This window comes from Mytilus californianus, unplaced genomic scaffold, assembly GCF_021869535.1.
Source record: "Mytilus californianus isolate M0D057914Y unplaced genomic scaffold, xbMytCali1.0.p SCAF_8, whole genome shotgun sequence".
NCBI lineage: Eukaryota > Metazoa > Mollusca > Bivalvia > Mytilida > Mytilidae > Mytilus > Mytilus californianus.
Window position 1 is genome coordinate 23,011,742 of NW_026262734.1, and position 17,455 is coordinate 23,029,196.

At 32.2% G+C, this 17,455-nt stretch overlaps 1 protein-coding gene across 3 annotated transcripts in view; it reads right to left on the minus strand.

Annotated features, from left to right (window-relative positions):
- The window catches only part of LOC127711539 (P2X purinoceptor 4-like), a 34,386-nt gene extending 17,967 nt beyond the window's left edge, over positions 1-16,419 (minus strand). For all 3 annotated transcript variants that reach the window (XM_052217621.1, XM_052217619.1, XM_052217620.1), the window contains exons 1-6: positions 16,261-16,419; positions 6,857-7,013; positions 6,210-6,281; positions 5,419-5,494; positions 4,758-4,842; positions 1,585-1,671 (exon numbers count right to left, since the gene is read on the minus strand). In XM_052217621.1, coding sequence (XP_052073581.1) covers positions 1,585-1,671; positions 4,758-4,842; positions 5,419-5,494; positions 6,210-6,281; positions 6,857-7,013; positions 16,261-16,415 — 632 coding nt within the window. In that variant the 5' untranslated portion in view covers positions 16,416-16,419. The remainder of the gene's footprint in view (positions 1-1,584; positions 1,672-4,757; positions 4,843-5,418; positions 5,495-6,209; positions 6,282-6,856; positions 7,014-16,260) is intronic.
- Positions 16,420-17,455: the final 1,036 nt, after the last annotated feature.

A 17,455-nucleotide genomic window follows, 5' to 3' on the forward strand; every position in this document is an offset into this window, starting at 1 on the left:
ACTCGACTACCAGTAATCAATAGTAATCTTTGATTAAACAAAATTAAAGTAGGTTTCTAAAGTTTTTGCTTCATTGTCATTTAAATTTCCTCTGAAAAGAGTTGAGCTACGAACTAGAGCAGCTTTCCTAGGGTTACACTTTTGGCTAAACATGTCTTAGCTATTCCACCACATCTGTACTGTCAGAGCAAAACTTTTCGTCTGCAGGACTGTAAGTTACATAACAACATGAACAAAGTTAAGTAACAGACTCTGCCCAGAAAATATTTCTAAATAAGTTCAGATGACACCTGCCAGTTGGACATGTACACCTTACAGTCCTTCCATACACCGAATATGCTAGACCTTTTGCTTCTAGTATCTGAGATATGGACTTGACCACCAAAACTTAACCTTGTTCACTGATCCATGAAATGAGGTCGAGGTCAAGTGAAAACTGTCTGACGAGCATGAGGACCTTGCAAGGTACGCGCATACCAAATATAGTTATCCTAAGAGAGAAATTAACATTACAAAAAATCTTAACTTTTTTTTCAAGTAGTCACTGAACCATGAAAATGAGGTCATGGACAATGAACATGTGACAGATGGAAACTTTGTAACATAAGGCATCTATATACAAAGTATGAGGATGATCCAGGTCTTCCACCTTCTAAAATACAAAGCTTTCAAGAAATTAGCTAACGCCGCCGCCGCCGGATCACCATCCCTATGTTGAGCTTTCTGCGACAAAAGTCGCAGGCCCAACAAAAACTTAACATTGACCAATGAACCATGAAAATGAGGTCAAGGTCAGATGAAACCTGCCAAACTGACATGTCCCCATTACGGTCATTCCATACACCACATATAGTTGAACTGCTGCCTATAGTATTTGAGAAAAGGACCTAATCAAGTAACTTTAACCTTGATCACTGATCCATGAAATGAGGTCTAGGTCAGGTGAACCATGTCTGACGGACATGTAGACGTTGCAAGGAACCCATATACCAAATATGGTTATCCTATTACTCATAATAAGTGAGAAATTCACATGACAAAAAAACTCAAATTTTTTTTCAAGCAGTCGTTGAACCATGAAAATGAGGTCAAGGACATTGGACATATGACCCGACGGAACCTTTGTAACATAAGGTATCTGCATACAAGATATGAAGCATCCAGGTCTTCTACCATCTGAAATATAAGGCTTTATACAAATAGTTTACGCCGCCCCCGTCACCGGATAGTAATACCTATGTCTCGCATGCCGCGACCAAAGGTCGAGACAAAAATGTTCCCTACAAGGGTATAAAAGTTATAAATCATTTTGAATTCACTTTTTTTCAATTTCTTAAGTGTACAGGACTCCCTGTAATACCCTTTTGCAGACAGACATGCAGTTTTACAGATCACTCTCTATTGAACTTTGTTACATGCAAAAGTATAAATTTTAAAACAAGGTACATACAATAAATCTTCCTCAGTTCAACAGTACAAATGTCTAAGGAACAAACTTCAGAGTTTGATCTTCCATGTAAAAGACTTAGTTGTCATCATATAGAGGTACTTTTTGTATAACTTATCAGAAGATAATCGTCTTACCTTTTCACTTTAAACTTCGGAAACTGTATATTATTTTTGATAAAGACAGTAAAATCTTTTGATCCTAGAAGTGCTGGGTTCACAGGTCTGAAAAAATACCAAAGAGAATAGCAAATTTATTATCAAGAACATAAAAGGGTATGGTAGAACTTTTTCATAGATATCTATTTGAAGCATTAGTATTTGAAGTGCCTTGGTGGTTTTGTTATAGTTTTCTTGCCTAAAGAACAGTTCTGGAGGTTGTAGGTTTGTTTAAATCACAAAACATTGTTATTTACTGCTTTAACACTAAGTACATTTATAATTTAGAAGTAAAGAGAAAAGACCAAATGGCTGCGAGCCTAAATAATGTGTACAGGTAGGGTAACATTTCTTCCTATGGACTGTTTATGTAACCCTGTGGATTCATTATAATTCATTGGATACCTATTTTCATGTATCTTGTGTATATAGGTAATCAACAAATTTAAATGTTCAGGGAGGTACAGATTTTCTATTGACATGTACGCAGGCTTTGACAAAACCACAAAAACAAATATCCAAAAAAATACAATTTTACCTCAATCCACAAAAACCGGTATAAAAAAAATTGATGAATCCACAGTACATTAAAAATCTGATTGTGTAACAATGACACAATGATCATATCATATTCATTGTGTTCTCATTCCAAATATGGCTGAAAGATTGCATACTGGATGATTAATATCCCTACACCATCCATCATAAGCTCAAAATAAACAATCCAATGCTTTATGAAATCTATTGTTCAAGGAATCTGGCCTGTTAGTGATACTGCTTGATCTTCAAAATCAAAGCATCGTTGATGTTGTGATCCAGCCATATTCATAGCTAGTCTCATATTCTTTCTGACCATACTTTTTTCTAAATTTTTTTCTCTTTTCATTTCCAATCTTACTGTAAAATTTCTATGTTATTGTCCAAAGGTAGGGAATTTCGCAACATTGATGCAAATATAGATATATATACTGATCTTTCAATTTTAGACTCTGTCAGATTTTATTTTTTGACAAGAATGGAAAGGAAAATCGTCAAACAAGTAATATATTTTTTATATGCCATTTATAATGACAGGTTTAATAATTTCTAGAAAGAGGCCTTATAAATGCACTTTCTCAACAATAAAAATTAAAAAAAAATAATAACTATTTTTTATTTAATTGGTGTTCATTCTACATTAAGAAAAATTACATTTCCTGTATTCAAATCTGAATGTACAAATACCTAATGCTGAGATATTTCCAATTACTGTTAAATAGCAATATAATGGGATATAAATAAAAAACAAACAAACAAATTTTATTGCAGAAAATGCTCAGGTAAGAGTTATGCAATTTTGTTTAATATTTCAACAAAATTTCTGATAATTGTAACTAATTAATTAGAACCTGATTATTGACTTACGTCAGATAATAATGGCACTGATTTTACAAGTAAAATAAAATTTGCTTGCATTTTTTATACATTTTAAGTATTTTCATTGAAAAAAAAAACACATCAGATTAATCATTCAGCTAGCTAGCAAAATTAACAGAATATTTTAATGTAATGTGGATCAAAATAAATAATACATTTGTAGGTTTAGTATTGAGGTCAAGAATGTGTGTATTCAGTTAGGTGTGTAATAAATTGGGTCTATTTAATTATGTAACAGGTCATGAGATATTAACTGTTTTGAATTAAGCCTAGGGTTGTTTCTAATTAATACTTATTTGAAAATCATGGCAGTTAATAATCATTCTGACTCTTACTTGCCTATGGAAAGAATTGGAGTAATACCATTTCAAAAAAGTGTGGGAATCAACTTAGATATTTTAATACACATGTTGACCTACATTTCATTGAACAATTATTTACACAAGCACAAGATACTAATATAATACTTTCAAAATTCTTATCAACTGATTCAATTGATGTACAAATACTTTTTCAAATTAATTCATAAATAGTAAATCATCATAAATTTTGATTTAGAAAGGAACTATATGCAAGTGTATATCTAAAATAAAGTCACTATTCGACCAATCTTTTCTTAATTTAAGGGCAAATAACATGTAAAAAGTTTGCAGTTGATGATTAAAATGGTGTATAAAGTTTCTGCAAGTCATAAAAACACATAATTGGTTTCATGATATGTCTTCAACTTAGTATTCTGCACCATCTCCAAAACCAGAGTGATCGCATAGATCCAGCATGGCTGAATCAAAAATATGTATTTCTTTATTATGTAAAATTATTCTATTTTTTAAAAGATCTGACATGATTTAAGGTAGATAGGGGGTCTAATTTAAAATCGATAAGAAAATCTAATATTTTGTCAAAATGTAGTCTATGTTATGCTTTTTTTCTTAAATATGATAAAAAGTATGGGTCACTGGGCTTTTTATCAACCTACAGGTTGTGCAAAATTGTCAAATTTTGTAAAGATTATAAATGGAAACCCCAATTTTTCTTGTGATAAAAAGAAAACTAAATGATAGAATTTTATGATAGAATATGAAAAGATAGCTCTTATAAAGTGCTTTCAGTAAATGAAAAAGAAAAATTGGGGTCACAGGACTCATTTTCCTGCTACACAACAAAATAGGTAAATTCATAACACATTCCTTTATAAAAGTTACATTATCACAGTTATCTCCCTTTATATGGCAATCTCGAGACAAATTGAAAAAACAAAAAAATATTCTGTATTTGTAAAAAAAAAAAAAACAGTCGAAAAAGTTATAATAAACATTTAGATGAAAAGCATAACAAAGGAGAACTTAACATTCTTCTCACAAAATTTTGACTTTCAATCAAAGATCTAGACCCATTGTGTTCTGCTATTTTACAATCCTAGATGGCGGAAGACACCTGATCTACCTTAACAGACTTTATGTGAAGCACTGAACACTTTCTATTCAACTTTTTTTTTGGAAAGAGATATTTTTGGAATTTTTTTTCATAGGTGTTTTTACAAGAATTAATGGTGAAAGAGGGAGAAACAATAGGATTCTGTTAGATGACTAGTATTCAGATGTAGATTTCCAATTCTCTTTACCATATTTAGAGGCTTCCATCATTATCTGCGAGTCCAACAAGCAAACGACAGATGAGTAATAATTAACAATTACTTCCTACACAGCAAGAGGGTACAAAAAAAACTGACTTACGGCTTCAGGGCACCATTCTCTACAGGACACCATGCATGTACCAAACAACGTCCAGCTGTTGTATTACATTCTCCTGTTAATACACCTGTTGGTAGAAAAAGATAAAATTGAAGAGAATACATTTTGAGTAATTAACCTGTAGAGCATAAAGGTAGAGTTCTATAAAGAAGTAATTACAACATATGGCACATGAACATGTTAATGAGAGTCTGTAAATTAGTAATACTTTTACATGGACCTCCTAAGTCAAAATATTTGTGATCTTATAAAACTGATGGAATTAATTCTGTAAGCAATTACAAAGATTTAGATTTCTTCTTTACTTTTAAACAAAGAAAAACAAAATTTGGCAAAAAAAGTCCAGAAAATACAATTGTTTTGGAAGCCATGTCTCCTACAATACTTAAATCCAACAATATCAAGTTACCATTTCCAGCAGGAAGGACTTTTCCTGCAGGACACTGACTGGATGTATTACAATAAGAACTTATACCGTTACTTAACATTTCCAGCTGGAAAACTTTTTCTTCAGGAAATGAACTGGATGTAGTACAATTAGAACCTAATACCTTTACTTACCATTTCCAGCTGGGAGGACTTTTCCTACAGGACACTGACTGATGTAGTTCAATAAAAACCTAATACCTTAAAGTTTACTTACCATTTCCAGCAGGAAGGACTTTTCCTGCAGGACACTGACTGGATGTAGTACAATTAGAACCTATTACCTTAGGATCCTAAAATATAATCAAGAAAAATTAACATGTTTTCGCTATCAGTATCAGTATATATTAAACATTTTTGCTTTATCAAATGCAAGCATCCCTATTTTGGTGTAAAGTTGATTTACATGTAAGATGTTCTTTTTGGATTATGCCAGCTATTCATATCTTTTTAATGATTGTTGATTGTTTTATTTTTTTGTCCTTGTCTTTTCCTTGAAAGTGAAAATATATATCACAATATCCTGGGAGGGAAAAATATAAAACACAATTTCAATATAAAATTCTGTTCACACTATGATTATCTCCCCTTTTAACGCTTAGGACCTAAATAATGCCTTAGTGCACACCACCTTTAGATAGTGTTCTACAGCTGTGTGAAGAGCCTAATAATTAGGCCAAAGTGACTTTCATTTTTAGGAGACTGCTATCATGATGCATTCTTACATCATGTTATATGATTGTTGCCCACTTACTACATTAGATCTGAACTTGGATATAATACTGCAAACAAATCAATGAAGCAAAGAATATATAGAGTGACATGTTATTTCTATTAGACTGTATATTTGTAAACTGAACTCAGACATACATTTTCAATTAATAAATAGATAATGAAATATAAAAACTGAATAGAGCCATTGAACCATAAATAATTAGTCAGTATAACCTTAATTTTATAGTATATGCTGGCTTTGGACAACTTTGTTGATGTTAAGTAATAACTTACCTCAGAGCAAATACCTATTGTTTGTTTAGGTGTTTCTATCAAATTCGTTATCACAAAAAAAGCATTATTCTCCTGAAAAATACAAATGAGTTGGTTAACACTAAACAATTTAATCTTTTCCATGTTTTCCTCAGGATCATATATCACATGTAACAAATTTTCTGAAATGACCAATTTTTTATTTCAGTTTTCTTTAGATTATTAACGACTGCCTTTGGTTACTTTAATGATCACCTTTTCCAATTATGTTAAAAGTCAAATAACCAATTAAAGTTGTTTTCAAATGTAACTGTTTTTGTTCCACCCCTGACTGCTAATTAGAAATAGTAAAAGCAAACAAGAAAAAATGTTTGCAGCATGTTTTGACTTCACAAAACTTGAGAATTTCAAGAATCATAAAAATATTACTTGTATAAAAGTAAAATTCTGAAGAAACATGAGGGGAGATTATTCAAACCTTGAGCAGAAAAATATATAACTGACAAAACTTAAACAACAACTATATATTACTTCCATATTCAAGCATATAAATATTAAGAATTACCCCTGACTGACAGTAGTCACCAGTATCACAAACTTTGCAGTTGCTGAATAGGGAGAAATAAACATATTTTATGTGGGAAAGTTTAGTCTGACCCTAAACCTACCTGTGGAGGGACAATATATTCAGCAACATCCCAAACAGATGTTGTAATATCTGGATATTCTGATTGGTTAACATAGACCACACCCTTCACCTTTGTTGTGACAGCACTCTGCACTGCATCAACCTCTTGGTAACCTTTTTTATACACTATAGCATATCTGAAAAACAAACATAATAACGATATAGATTGCTTACTTTTTATACGACCGCAAAAATTGAAAATTTTTTGGTCGTATATTGGTATGACGTTGGCGTCGTCGTCGTCTGGCGTCGTCCGGCGTCGTCCGAAGACACATTGGTTTTCGCACTCTAACTTTAGTTTAAGTGAATGGATCTCCATGAAATTTTACCATAAGGTTTAATACCACGACAGGAAGGTGGGGATTGATTTTGGGGGTTATGGTACCAACAGTTAAGGAATTAGGGGCCAAAAAGGGGCCAAAAATAAGCATTTTTGTAACTTCCAGACAATAACTTGTGTGTAAGTGTATGGATCTCTCTGACATTGTACCACAAGGTTCCATATCACAAAGGGAAGGCTGTAATTGATTTTGGGGGTAATTGCCTCAAAATTTTAGGAATTAGGGGCCAAAAAAGGGGCAAAAAACAAGCATTTTTCTAGTTTCATGACAATAACTTGTGTGTAAGTGTTTGGATATTTCTGAAATTGTACTACAAGGTTCCATATCACAAAGGGAAAGCTGGAATCGAGTTTGGGGGTAATTGCCCGAAACGTTTAGGAATTGGGGGCCAAAAAGGGGCCAAAAAATAAGCATTTTTCTAGTTTCCAGACAATAATTTGTGTTCAAGTGTATGGATCTCTCTGAAATTGTACTGCAAGGTACCATACCACAAAGGGAAGGCTGGGATTGAGTTTGGGGGTGATAAATCATAAGGGGGTTCAAAAAATTTGGGGGGGGGGATTTTTTTTTTTTCTTTTTTTTTCTTTTTTTCCTTTTTTTTTTCTTTTAAAATTTTCCATTTTAAGTTGGTTATTTCTGATTAATATTTAAAAGCAAATAATAATGATATGGTAGGAGATACACACCAAACAGGATGTGTAAATTATTATATAATAAGTATTGTGCAATAGAAAGAAATTTTCAATTGCACAGTATTGCACAATTGCAAGAAATCTTCAATTGCACAGTATTGCGCAATAGCAAGAAATCTTCAATTGCACAGTATTGCGCAATAGCAAGAAATATCCAATAGCACAATATTGCGCAATAGCAAGAAATTGTCAATTGTACAGTATTGCACAATAGCAAGAAATATTCAATTGCACAGTATTGTGCAAAAGAAGATACTTCGTATAAATTGCTTATTTCTTGATCAATTTCAATGGGGTTTTATTCTTGAATTCTTGGGGTTCTTTAATATGCTGAATCTAACCGTGTATTAAGTTTTTGGATTTTGGGCCCCGTTTTTAAATTGGTCCACATTGAGGTCCAAAGGGTCCAAAATTTAACTTTGTTTGATTTCATCAAAAATTGAATTATTGGGGTTCTTTGATATGCCGAATCTAACCGTGTATTTAGATTCTTAATTTTTGGTTCCGTTTTCAAATTGGTCTACATTAAGGTCAAAAGGGTCCAAAATTAAACTTAGTTTGATTTTAACAAAAATTGAATTTTTAGGGTACTTTGATATGCTGAATCTAAACATGTATTTAGATTTTTGATTATGGGACCAGTTTTCAAGTTGGTCCAAATCGGGGTCCAAAATTAAACTTTGTTTGATATCAACAAAAATTGAATATATGGGGTTCTTTGATATGCTGAATCTAACCATGTATTTAGATTTTTGATTTTTGGGCCCCGTTATCAACTTTGTCCACATTGAGGTCAAAAGGGTCCAAAATTAAACTTTGTTTGATTTCATCAAAAATTGAATTCTTGGGGTTCTTTGATATACTTAATTTTGTGGACCCGCTATCAAATTGGTTCATATTGAGGTCAAAAGGGTCCAAAATTAAACTTTGTTTGATTTCATCAAAAATTGAATTATTAGGGTTCTTTGATATGCCAAATCTAACCGTGTATTTAGATTTGTAATTTTGGGTCCCGTTTTTAAATTGGTCTACATTAAGGTCCAAAGGGTCCAAAATTAAACTTAGTTTGATTTTAACAAAAATTGAATTCTTGGGGTTCTTTGATATGCTGAATCTAAACATGTGTTTAGATTTTTGATTATGGGACCAGTTTTCAAGTTGGTCCAAGTTGGGGTCCAAAATTAAACTTTGTTTGATTTCAACAAAAATTGAATATATGGGGTTCTTTGATATGCTGAATCTAAACATGTATTTAGATTTTAGATTTTTGGCCCAGTTTTCAAGTTGGTCCAAATTGGGGTCCAAAATTAAACTTTGTTTGATTTCAACAAAAATTGAATATATGGGGTTCTTTGATATGCTGAATCTTACCATGTATTTAGATTTTTTATTTTGTGGGCCTGCTATCAAATTGGTTCATATTGAGGTCAAAAGGGTCCAAAATTAAACTTTGTTTGATTTCATCAAAAATTGAATTATTGGGGTTCTTTGATATGCCAAATCTAACCGTGTTTTTAAATTTTTAATTTTGGGTCCCGTTTTTTTAAATTGGTCTACATTAAGGTCCAAAGGGTCCAAAATTAAACTTAGTTTGATTTTAACAAAAATTGAATTCTTGGGGTACTTTGATATGCTGAATCTAAACATGTGTTTAGATTTTTGATTATGGGACCAGTTTTCAAGTTTGTCCAAGTTGGGGTCCAAAATTAAACTTTGTTTGATTTCAACAAAAATTGAATATATGGGGTTCTTTGATATGCTGAATCTAACCATGTATTTTGATTTTGGACATTGGACCATAATAGGTAAATTAAAAAAATTGAAGTTCTTAGACCACATTCTTTCTGTGTCAGAAACCTATGCTGTGTCAAATATTTAATCACAATCCAAATTCAGAGCTGTATCAAGCTTGAATGTTGTGTCCATACTTGCCCCAACTGTTCAGGGTTCGACCTCTGCGGTCGTATCAAGCTGCGCCCAGCGAAGCATTTTATTACACATTGTGACTTGGATGGATAGTTGTCTCATTGGCACTCATACCACATCTTCCTATTTATATAAGCTTGTTTTGTTGATTATTTATTCTAAACTACTGCTCTTGCTAAGAAGGCCAGTTTCACATGTGAAAAAAAAAACATAATCAAGTTAGTATAAGCCTGTTATCTTTGATGATTTTTGTTTTGTAAAGATTCTTAGCATCCAAAACAACTCTTGCTGAGTGGCTTCTATTAGGCCGGCAGGATGTAAATATATCATTCATGTCTGGTCTGATAGCGGATGTTAAATAAAATAATTTTGAAGGATCACGCAATGATCACTGTATGAACACCCTCCTTACAACTATTTATGCTAAGAAGTGTTTAAAGTTGACTGTGCTGGGTGTCATATCCTGTCGATGTCAGGATGTAAAATCCAAGAAGTATATGTAACTAAAACTGGAAAATTACTATTGTAAAATAGGATTGGCAAGCTGTAAAATCTAATGTAAAACATGTCTTTATTTGCAAAGTGCCTGTACCAAGTCAGGAACCCATAAGGAATATATGATTGCTGATTTTTTTGTCACCAATAAATTTAAAAAACTCTTCATGCCCTTCAAAACTCTGGGCAATATCATGATTATCATGATCACAGAGTGACATATTGCTATGCCATTTATAAAGATAGGGAGATGTTGTATGATTGCCAATGAGAAACTATTCACCAGAGTTCAAATGAAGTGAATGTAAGCAATTACCCGGGTATAGACAACCTTACGGCCTTCATTAATGAGAAAAACCCATACCGTATAGTTAGTTATAAAAGGCCCTGACATGAAAAATGCGAAAAATAAATCAAACAAAAAGATAATGGCCAAATTTATAACAAAACAATTTACAAAAACAAATACAACAGACATGAACCAACGACAACCATTGAACTACAGGCTCCTGACTTTGGACAGGCACATAAAGAATGTGGTGGGGTTAAACATGAGAGCACAACATAAGAAAAAACTGTACAAATCAGAAGCCATTGGTGTAATATTGTAACTTTCATTCATTCATAAATAATTACATTTTGTATATAGTTCCTAGTAAATGCATGTGTTGTGTTGATAGACATAGCAGATAAGGGCGAGTGGTATTGCAATATGTATTAGTGTTAAATACTTGGCTCTAGGAGTTTTATTAAAGTTTGTAGACCAGTACACATGGCTTGTCTCTCTGTTATAATATACATGCTAGCAACGTAACAATTGGCTTAACTCAAAATCGGTATGAGGCACAAAAAACAACTAGCATAAAAACAGTAAACACAAAGCACCAAAATAAGAGAACTCGCAGTTACTGAAAGCTAGTTTACCGCCAATAACAACTTATAAATAAATCATGTTCTCCCAGATTAAAGCATCAACCAGTACACACCCAATAGATTTAGTATAAAGATGTCATAAACAGTCTGAGAAACACATGACCTTGTGCAATGCCAAAATGTAAGTAAACAGTATTACAAATTACCGTAAATTACTTAAAACCTTTACTAAATTCTTCCATAGATACAAAGATTTAATTTGCAAGTTTGGCTGTACCTGTAAAAAACTTATTTCAGACGGAATAGCACATCCTAAATTTTACGGTGATGTTGTTTACCGAGCCCGGAAATTTATATACGATCTGGGTAAACTTATCAATCCTTTAAATAAACTTATTCTAAAATATTACCAATTCAACACTGTAATTAGATCTTTGAATATTGTATTTATTGGTATAAATATTGATTTTGTTATCAATGAATTAAAATCATACTAAATAGTTTTGTTATCATATACGCATTTTAACAGCATTACATTCTGTGGATACCTTTATTTTGGCATTGCACAAGGTCATGTTTTTTCCTGACTGTTCATGACGTCTTTACACTAAATCCATTGTATGTTGGATGTGTACTGATTGATATTTTAGTCTTGGATACATGATTTTTTTTTATTAGTTGTTATTGGCTTTGAACTAGCTGTCAGTAACTGCGAGTACTCTCAGATCTGTACTTAGCGTCCTTTTTGTTGTTAGGGATGAGGGATGGATAAATACCCTGCTATGTCCGGTCTGTGATTGTTTGATGTTTTTCTGCTTTGTATCGATCTGATGAGTTAAGCATTTTTCAACTGATTTTTATAGTTTGTTCTTATGTTGTGCTGTTATACCACTGTCCAAGGTTAGGGGAGGGTTGAGCACTCATAATCATGTTTAACCGCGCAATATTCCTTATCATGCTTATGTGCCTGTCCCAAGTCAGGAGCCTTTAGTTCAGTGGTTGTCGTTGGTTCATGTCTGTCATATTTGTTTTTTCGTAAATTGTTTTGTTATTAATTAGGCTGTTAGCAGGTTAGTTTTCTTATTTTAATTATTTCATATTTGTCATGTCTGGGCCTTTTATAGCCGACCATACGGTATGAGTTTTTCTCATTGTTGAAGGCCATACTGTTGCCTATAATTGCTTACATCCACTTTATTTGAACTTTGGTGGATAGTTGTCTCATTTGCAATCATACATGTACCTCATCTCCTTATTTTTATATCAACAGGATGTAGGACAATGAGTTCTCATAACTGTACATATATAACAATATTTTTCTAGTTTTGTTTTAATTTTTCAAAAACAAATCAATGTAAGTACCAACAAAAATTATATTTAAACATTTTACTACTGCGTTAAATTGATAACCTGTATTAAACATGTTAAAGAATAATTTTATTCAAAGGATCAATTAGCTTATTGTCAATCATGTATTATATTTTGACCTCTACATGTATATGTCTTTTTGATTATGAAGTAGTTGGGTTGCAGTCTCATTGAGCCCACGTCTTCTTTTATTCATATTAATTTTCTGGAAATAAACTCCAGGGATACTGACTATCATGACTATACAAGTGATATCAGAATCACCTTTTTAAGTGAAACCAGCATTGAATAAAATGCTTCGCTGAGCGCAGCCTGATACGACTGCAGAGGTTGAACCCTGAACAGTTGGGGCAAATTTGGACACAATATTCAAGCTTGACACTGTTTGAATTTGGATTGTGATCAAATTTTTGAAATATCATAGGTTTCTGACACAAAATAAATGTGGTCAAAGATCTTAAAAATCTATTGCTCAATATTGTGCAATGGAAGATTTCTTCTTGAAACTTTTCAAAAATTTGAAATTTGAAAAATTTTGAAAAAAAAATATGAACCCCTTAAAAAAATTGGAAAAAAAGTACCCCCCCACCCAAACTTTTTGAACCCCCCCTTTGAGCTATTACCCCCACACTCAATCCAAGCATTCCCTTTGTAGTATGGAACCTTGTAGTACAATTTTAGAGAGATTCATACACTTAAACACAAGTTATTGTCTTGAAACTAGAAAAATGCTTGTTTTTGGCCCCTTTTTTGCCCCTAATTCCTGCATGTTTGCAGCAATTACCCCCAAACTCAATCCCAGCCTTCCCTTTGTGATATGAAACCTTGTGGTACAATGTCAGAGAGATCCATACACGTACACACAAGTTATTGTCTGGAAACTACAAAAATGTTTGTTTTTGGCCCCTTTTTGGCCCCTAATTCCTAAACTGTTGGTACCATAACCCCCAAAAACAATCCCAACCTTGCTGTTGTGGTATTGAACCTTCTTGTAAAATTTCATAGAGATCCATTGACTTAAACTAAAGTTATTGTCCGGAAACCAAATGAGTCTTCGGACAACGACGACGACATCATAGCATTAAACGAACCCAAAAAAAATTTTGTGGTCTTATAAAAATTGATTTTTTTTTTTTACAAAATTAGACACAAACTTTTTTAAATCACTGAAACAAGTAATTTGAAAAGAAAAAATTTAATCACTTAAGTTTGGGGTTATATAAAATTTTCTTGATATTTTCCACACAAGCTTGATCTTTTTATTGGTAAAAAAAAACAAGGATTCTTGAAAAAAAAATCAACTAAATACATGAAGAAATGATCTTTTGCTCAATGAGCCTGTCAGTTTTTACAGTTTATTTGAAATATACATAAAACTGAAATAATTTGTAGATCAGGACAAAACCTTGAAGTTTATCATTATAAGTGTAAAGAAGACCAATCAGGCTATTTAAAATTGTTTACCTTTGTCTGATTGTAAGAGTAGTTAATGAATATTTAATTACAGAAAAATCCCCAAGGATATGTTTTAACACTTTGACACTAACTTACTCACTGCCCTAACGAACTCCTGAAAATAATATACAAGGGACTGGGATAATTTATCTATGTCATTGTATGTAGGCAAATAACAGAAAAAATTGTCATTTAATGAAATAAACAGCTGCGCCATGAGCGCATGATATGCCCTTCGTCTTGTGTGTAAATTTTTATGCAATAAGCATAAATAGTTTCTGACATACGGCGTGACATGCGAAAACCCCCTTTTTTTTTTACAAAAAACTCAATATCTCAAAAATAAAATTTTGAATCAAAACCAAAAAGTATACAGATCTTGAGATTAATATAACTAAGAAGTGTGTAAAATTTTAAGCAATAATCATAAATCGTTTTTGAGATACGGCGCAACATGTGAAAACCCCCCTTTTAAAAAAAAAAAATTCAATATCTCAAAAAAAAAAGTTTGAATCAAAACCAAAAAGTATACAGATCTTTAGATTAATATAACTAAGAAGTGTGTAAAATTTTAAGCAATAATCATAAATCGTTTTTGAGAAACGGCGCGACATGTGAAAAACCCCACCCCCTTTTTTTACAAAATACTCAATAACTCAAAAATAAAATTTTGAATCATCACCAAAAAGTATACAGATCTTAAGGTTAATATAACTAAGAAGTATGTAAAGTTTTAAGCAATAATCATAAACTGTTTTTGAGATACGGCGTGACATGTGAAAAACCCCTCCCCCTTTTTTAACAAAATACTCAATATCTCTAAAATAAAATTTTGAATCATCACCAAAAAGTATACAGGTCTTAAGATAAATATAACTAAGAAGTGTGTAAAGTTTTAAGCAATAATCATAAATTGTTTTTGAGATACGGCGCGACATGTGAAAAACCCCTCCCCCTCTTTTAACAAAATACTCAATATCTCTAAAATAAAATTTTGAATCATCACCAAAAAGTATACTGATCTTAAGATAAATATAACTTAGAAGTGTGTAAAGTTTTAAGCAATAATCATAAATTGTTTTTGAGATACGGCGCGACATGTGAAAAAAAACACACACCAGTTTTAGTTACTAAGTCCCGTAACTCAAAAAGTTTTAATCTTATTTTCACCAAAAAGTATAAAGATCGTTTGACCACCATAAGAAACAACTATGTTAAGTTTCATGAAATTTGGATAAGTCATTCTCAAGTTACGGTGCGACATGTTTACGCCGGACAGACAGACGGAGAGACAGACGGACAGACAGACGGACACCGGACATTTGTATAACATAATACATCCCGTCAAAAATTGACGGGCGTATAAAAATTAATGAAATTCGCCTTTCAAGTTTGTAGATCAAAGGAACACTAAATCGCTTAAATAGGTGATTACTGAAATTTTCAAATCACTAAAAAATCACATGCTGTATATGTGTATGGTATCACTATGAGTTCTGAATGTTAAGGTATCCATAGAATTTACTTATGATTAGTTGTTACATGGATCTATATTTCATTTATATGTTGTTTAAATATATTATTGTCTGTATTTGGATCACGCCTCTATTGTGATCTTTCCAATAAATATTGAATTGAATTGAAAAAAAGGTGATAACGAAATCACTTTTTCAAGTCATACATGTCATACCCTGTGACATAACTGTTTCTTAAAAAATAAGAAAACATGTTTTCCCAAATGTATGTTATGTGTAACACTTATTGATTGATTATTTTTGGCTTGTCCAAGATGGAGGGCAGGAAATTTAGATTGTTACTCGAAAAAAGGAAATGTTGGATAGTGTTAGAAATTTGGTTTAACAACAGGCAAACTATTGACCCCTGAAAGACTTGTTGCAAGGGTTCTTTTAGGTGTAAAAAGCTTTGTACATGGGGTTGGATTTAACCCAACAATTCCCGATGGAGGTGGCTCAATATTCATAAATCCAGCACACCCTTGGTCCTCTAAGTACTAACAATACAACATTGTTAAGATGGTTGCCATGATAATTTTTTTTAAATTAGGATTAAAAATTTGAATGTATATCTTCTTTATCCTGATAATTTGTAATTAACGATTTGTAATGGTTAAAAATAGGATATTTTATGTAAAAGTCCAAGATGAAGATGTAAATCACTAATTATTCACATCACATGTCAGTCTGTGTGTTGTGTACATGATGTACAATTCTTACCCAATAACATATGCAATAATAATCAGCTGTATTAGACGATTGATCACACCGACTTTTTTACTACGAATATGAACTATTCTAGGCGTGTCATACTCGAAAAATACACCAACAGCTTTATTACATATACTGCCCATATTTCCTACTTTCAGTTTCATCCAAAATCACATGACTTGTTATTCGGGGCATCTCGTGATTCTTCAAACGAAATTTGGCGGGAAACAAGTTTATGATATATATATATATATATACCTATTCTATGAGGGTGGTAAAGGGGGAGGGGGGGGGGGTGTGCTTGCACGGAAAAAAACGTGAAATAAGACATAATTTCACGTTGAACGTGAAATAATTTCTGTCATGAACGTTGCACGAAAAATAAAGACTGTTGTGAACCTTTTGTGACTGAGTCACTCACTCACTGTCTTCTTGTATATATAAACTCTCTGTTTTACTTGTTATTCCCGATTTAGTATACACATTTATGATGTAAATGGTTTACGGCTTTTAAAAAAGTATTTCTTGACGATTCCTGCCAAGTATTTGAATTTTATTTGAAAAATACCGAGCACGCAAAATAAGCATTTGAAAATCACGATGCACGTAAAATTAAATAAGCAGAACACGTTGAACGAGGCACTTGTCATGCACGACTGAACGTTAAATAAAAAAGTAAAAACACGTTGAACGTGAAATAAAAAACGGCGATCACTTTGCACGAAAATAACCCTTTACCACCCTCTTCTATACAATTAATTTAAAAAACACAAGAGCTATCTTTTAAAAAAGATATCTGACGCATTCAGATAGCACAGAGTTTAAAACAAACCATGAATCTTTATCCGGTTTTTTTTATCATATTTAAAAAAAAAGTTGCACACAATTTGACGGCAAATTAAAGGTTGACGATTGTGAAAGTTGAGAATATGCGCTTTCTCTAAAAGAATTAAAATATATACGGCTTTGAAATAGACATAAACATAAGATCAAGGAATTTTATATTTATATAAATATACAATTCCTTGATAAGATATAATTAGAAGGTTATAATCGGTAATGCATAACAAACTTGAAACTGTTTAGAACCATGAAGAAATGTCAATTATAACTATATGCCAAGCACAACTTAAACAATTAGAGATACAACCTATTTCGGTGTGTATATCGGGGACGGACGGACGCCAAAGGGATATATATGATC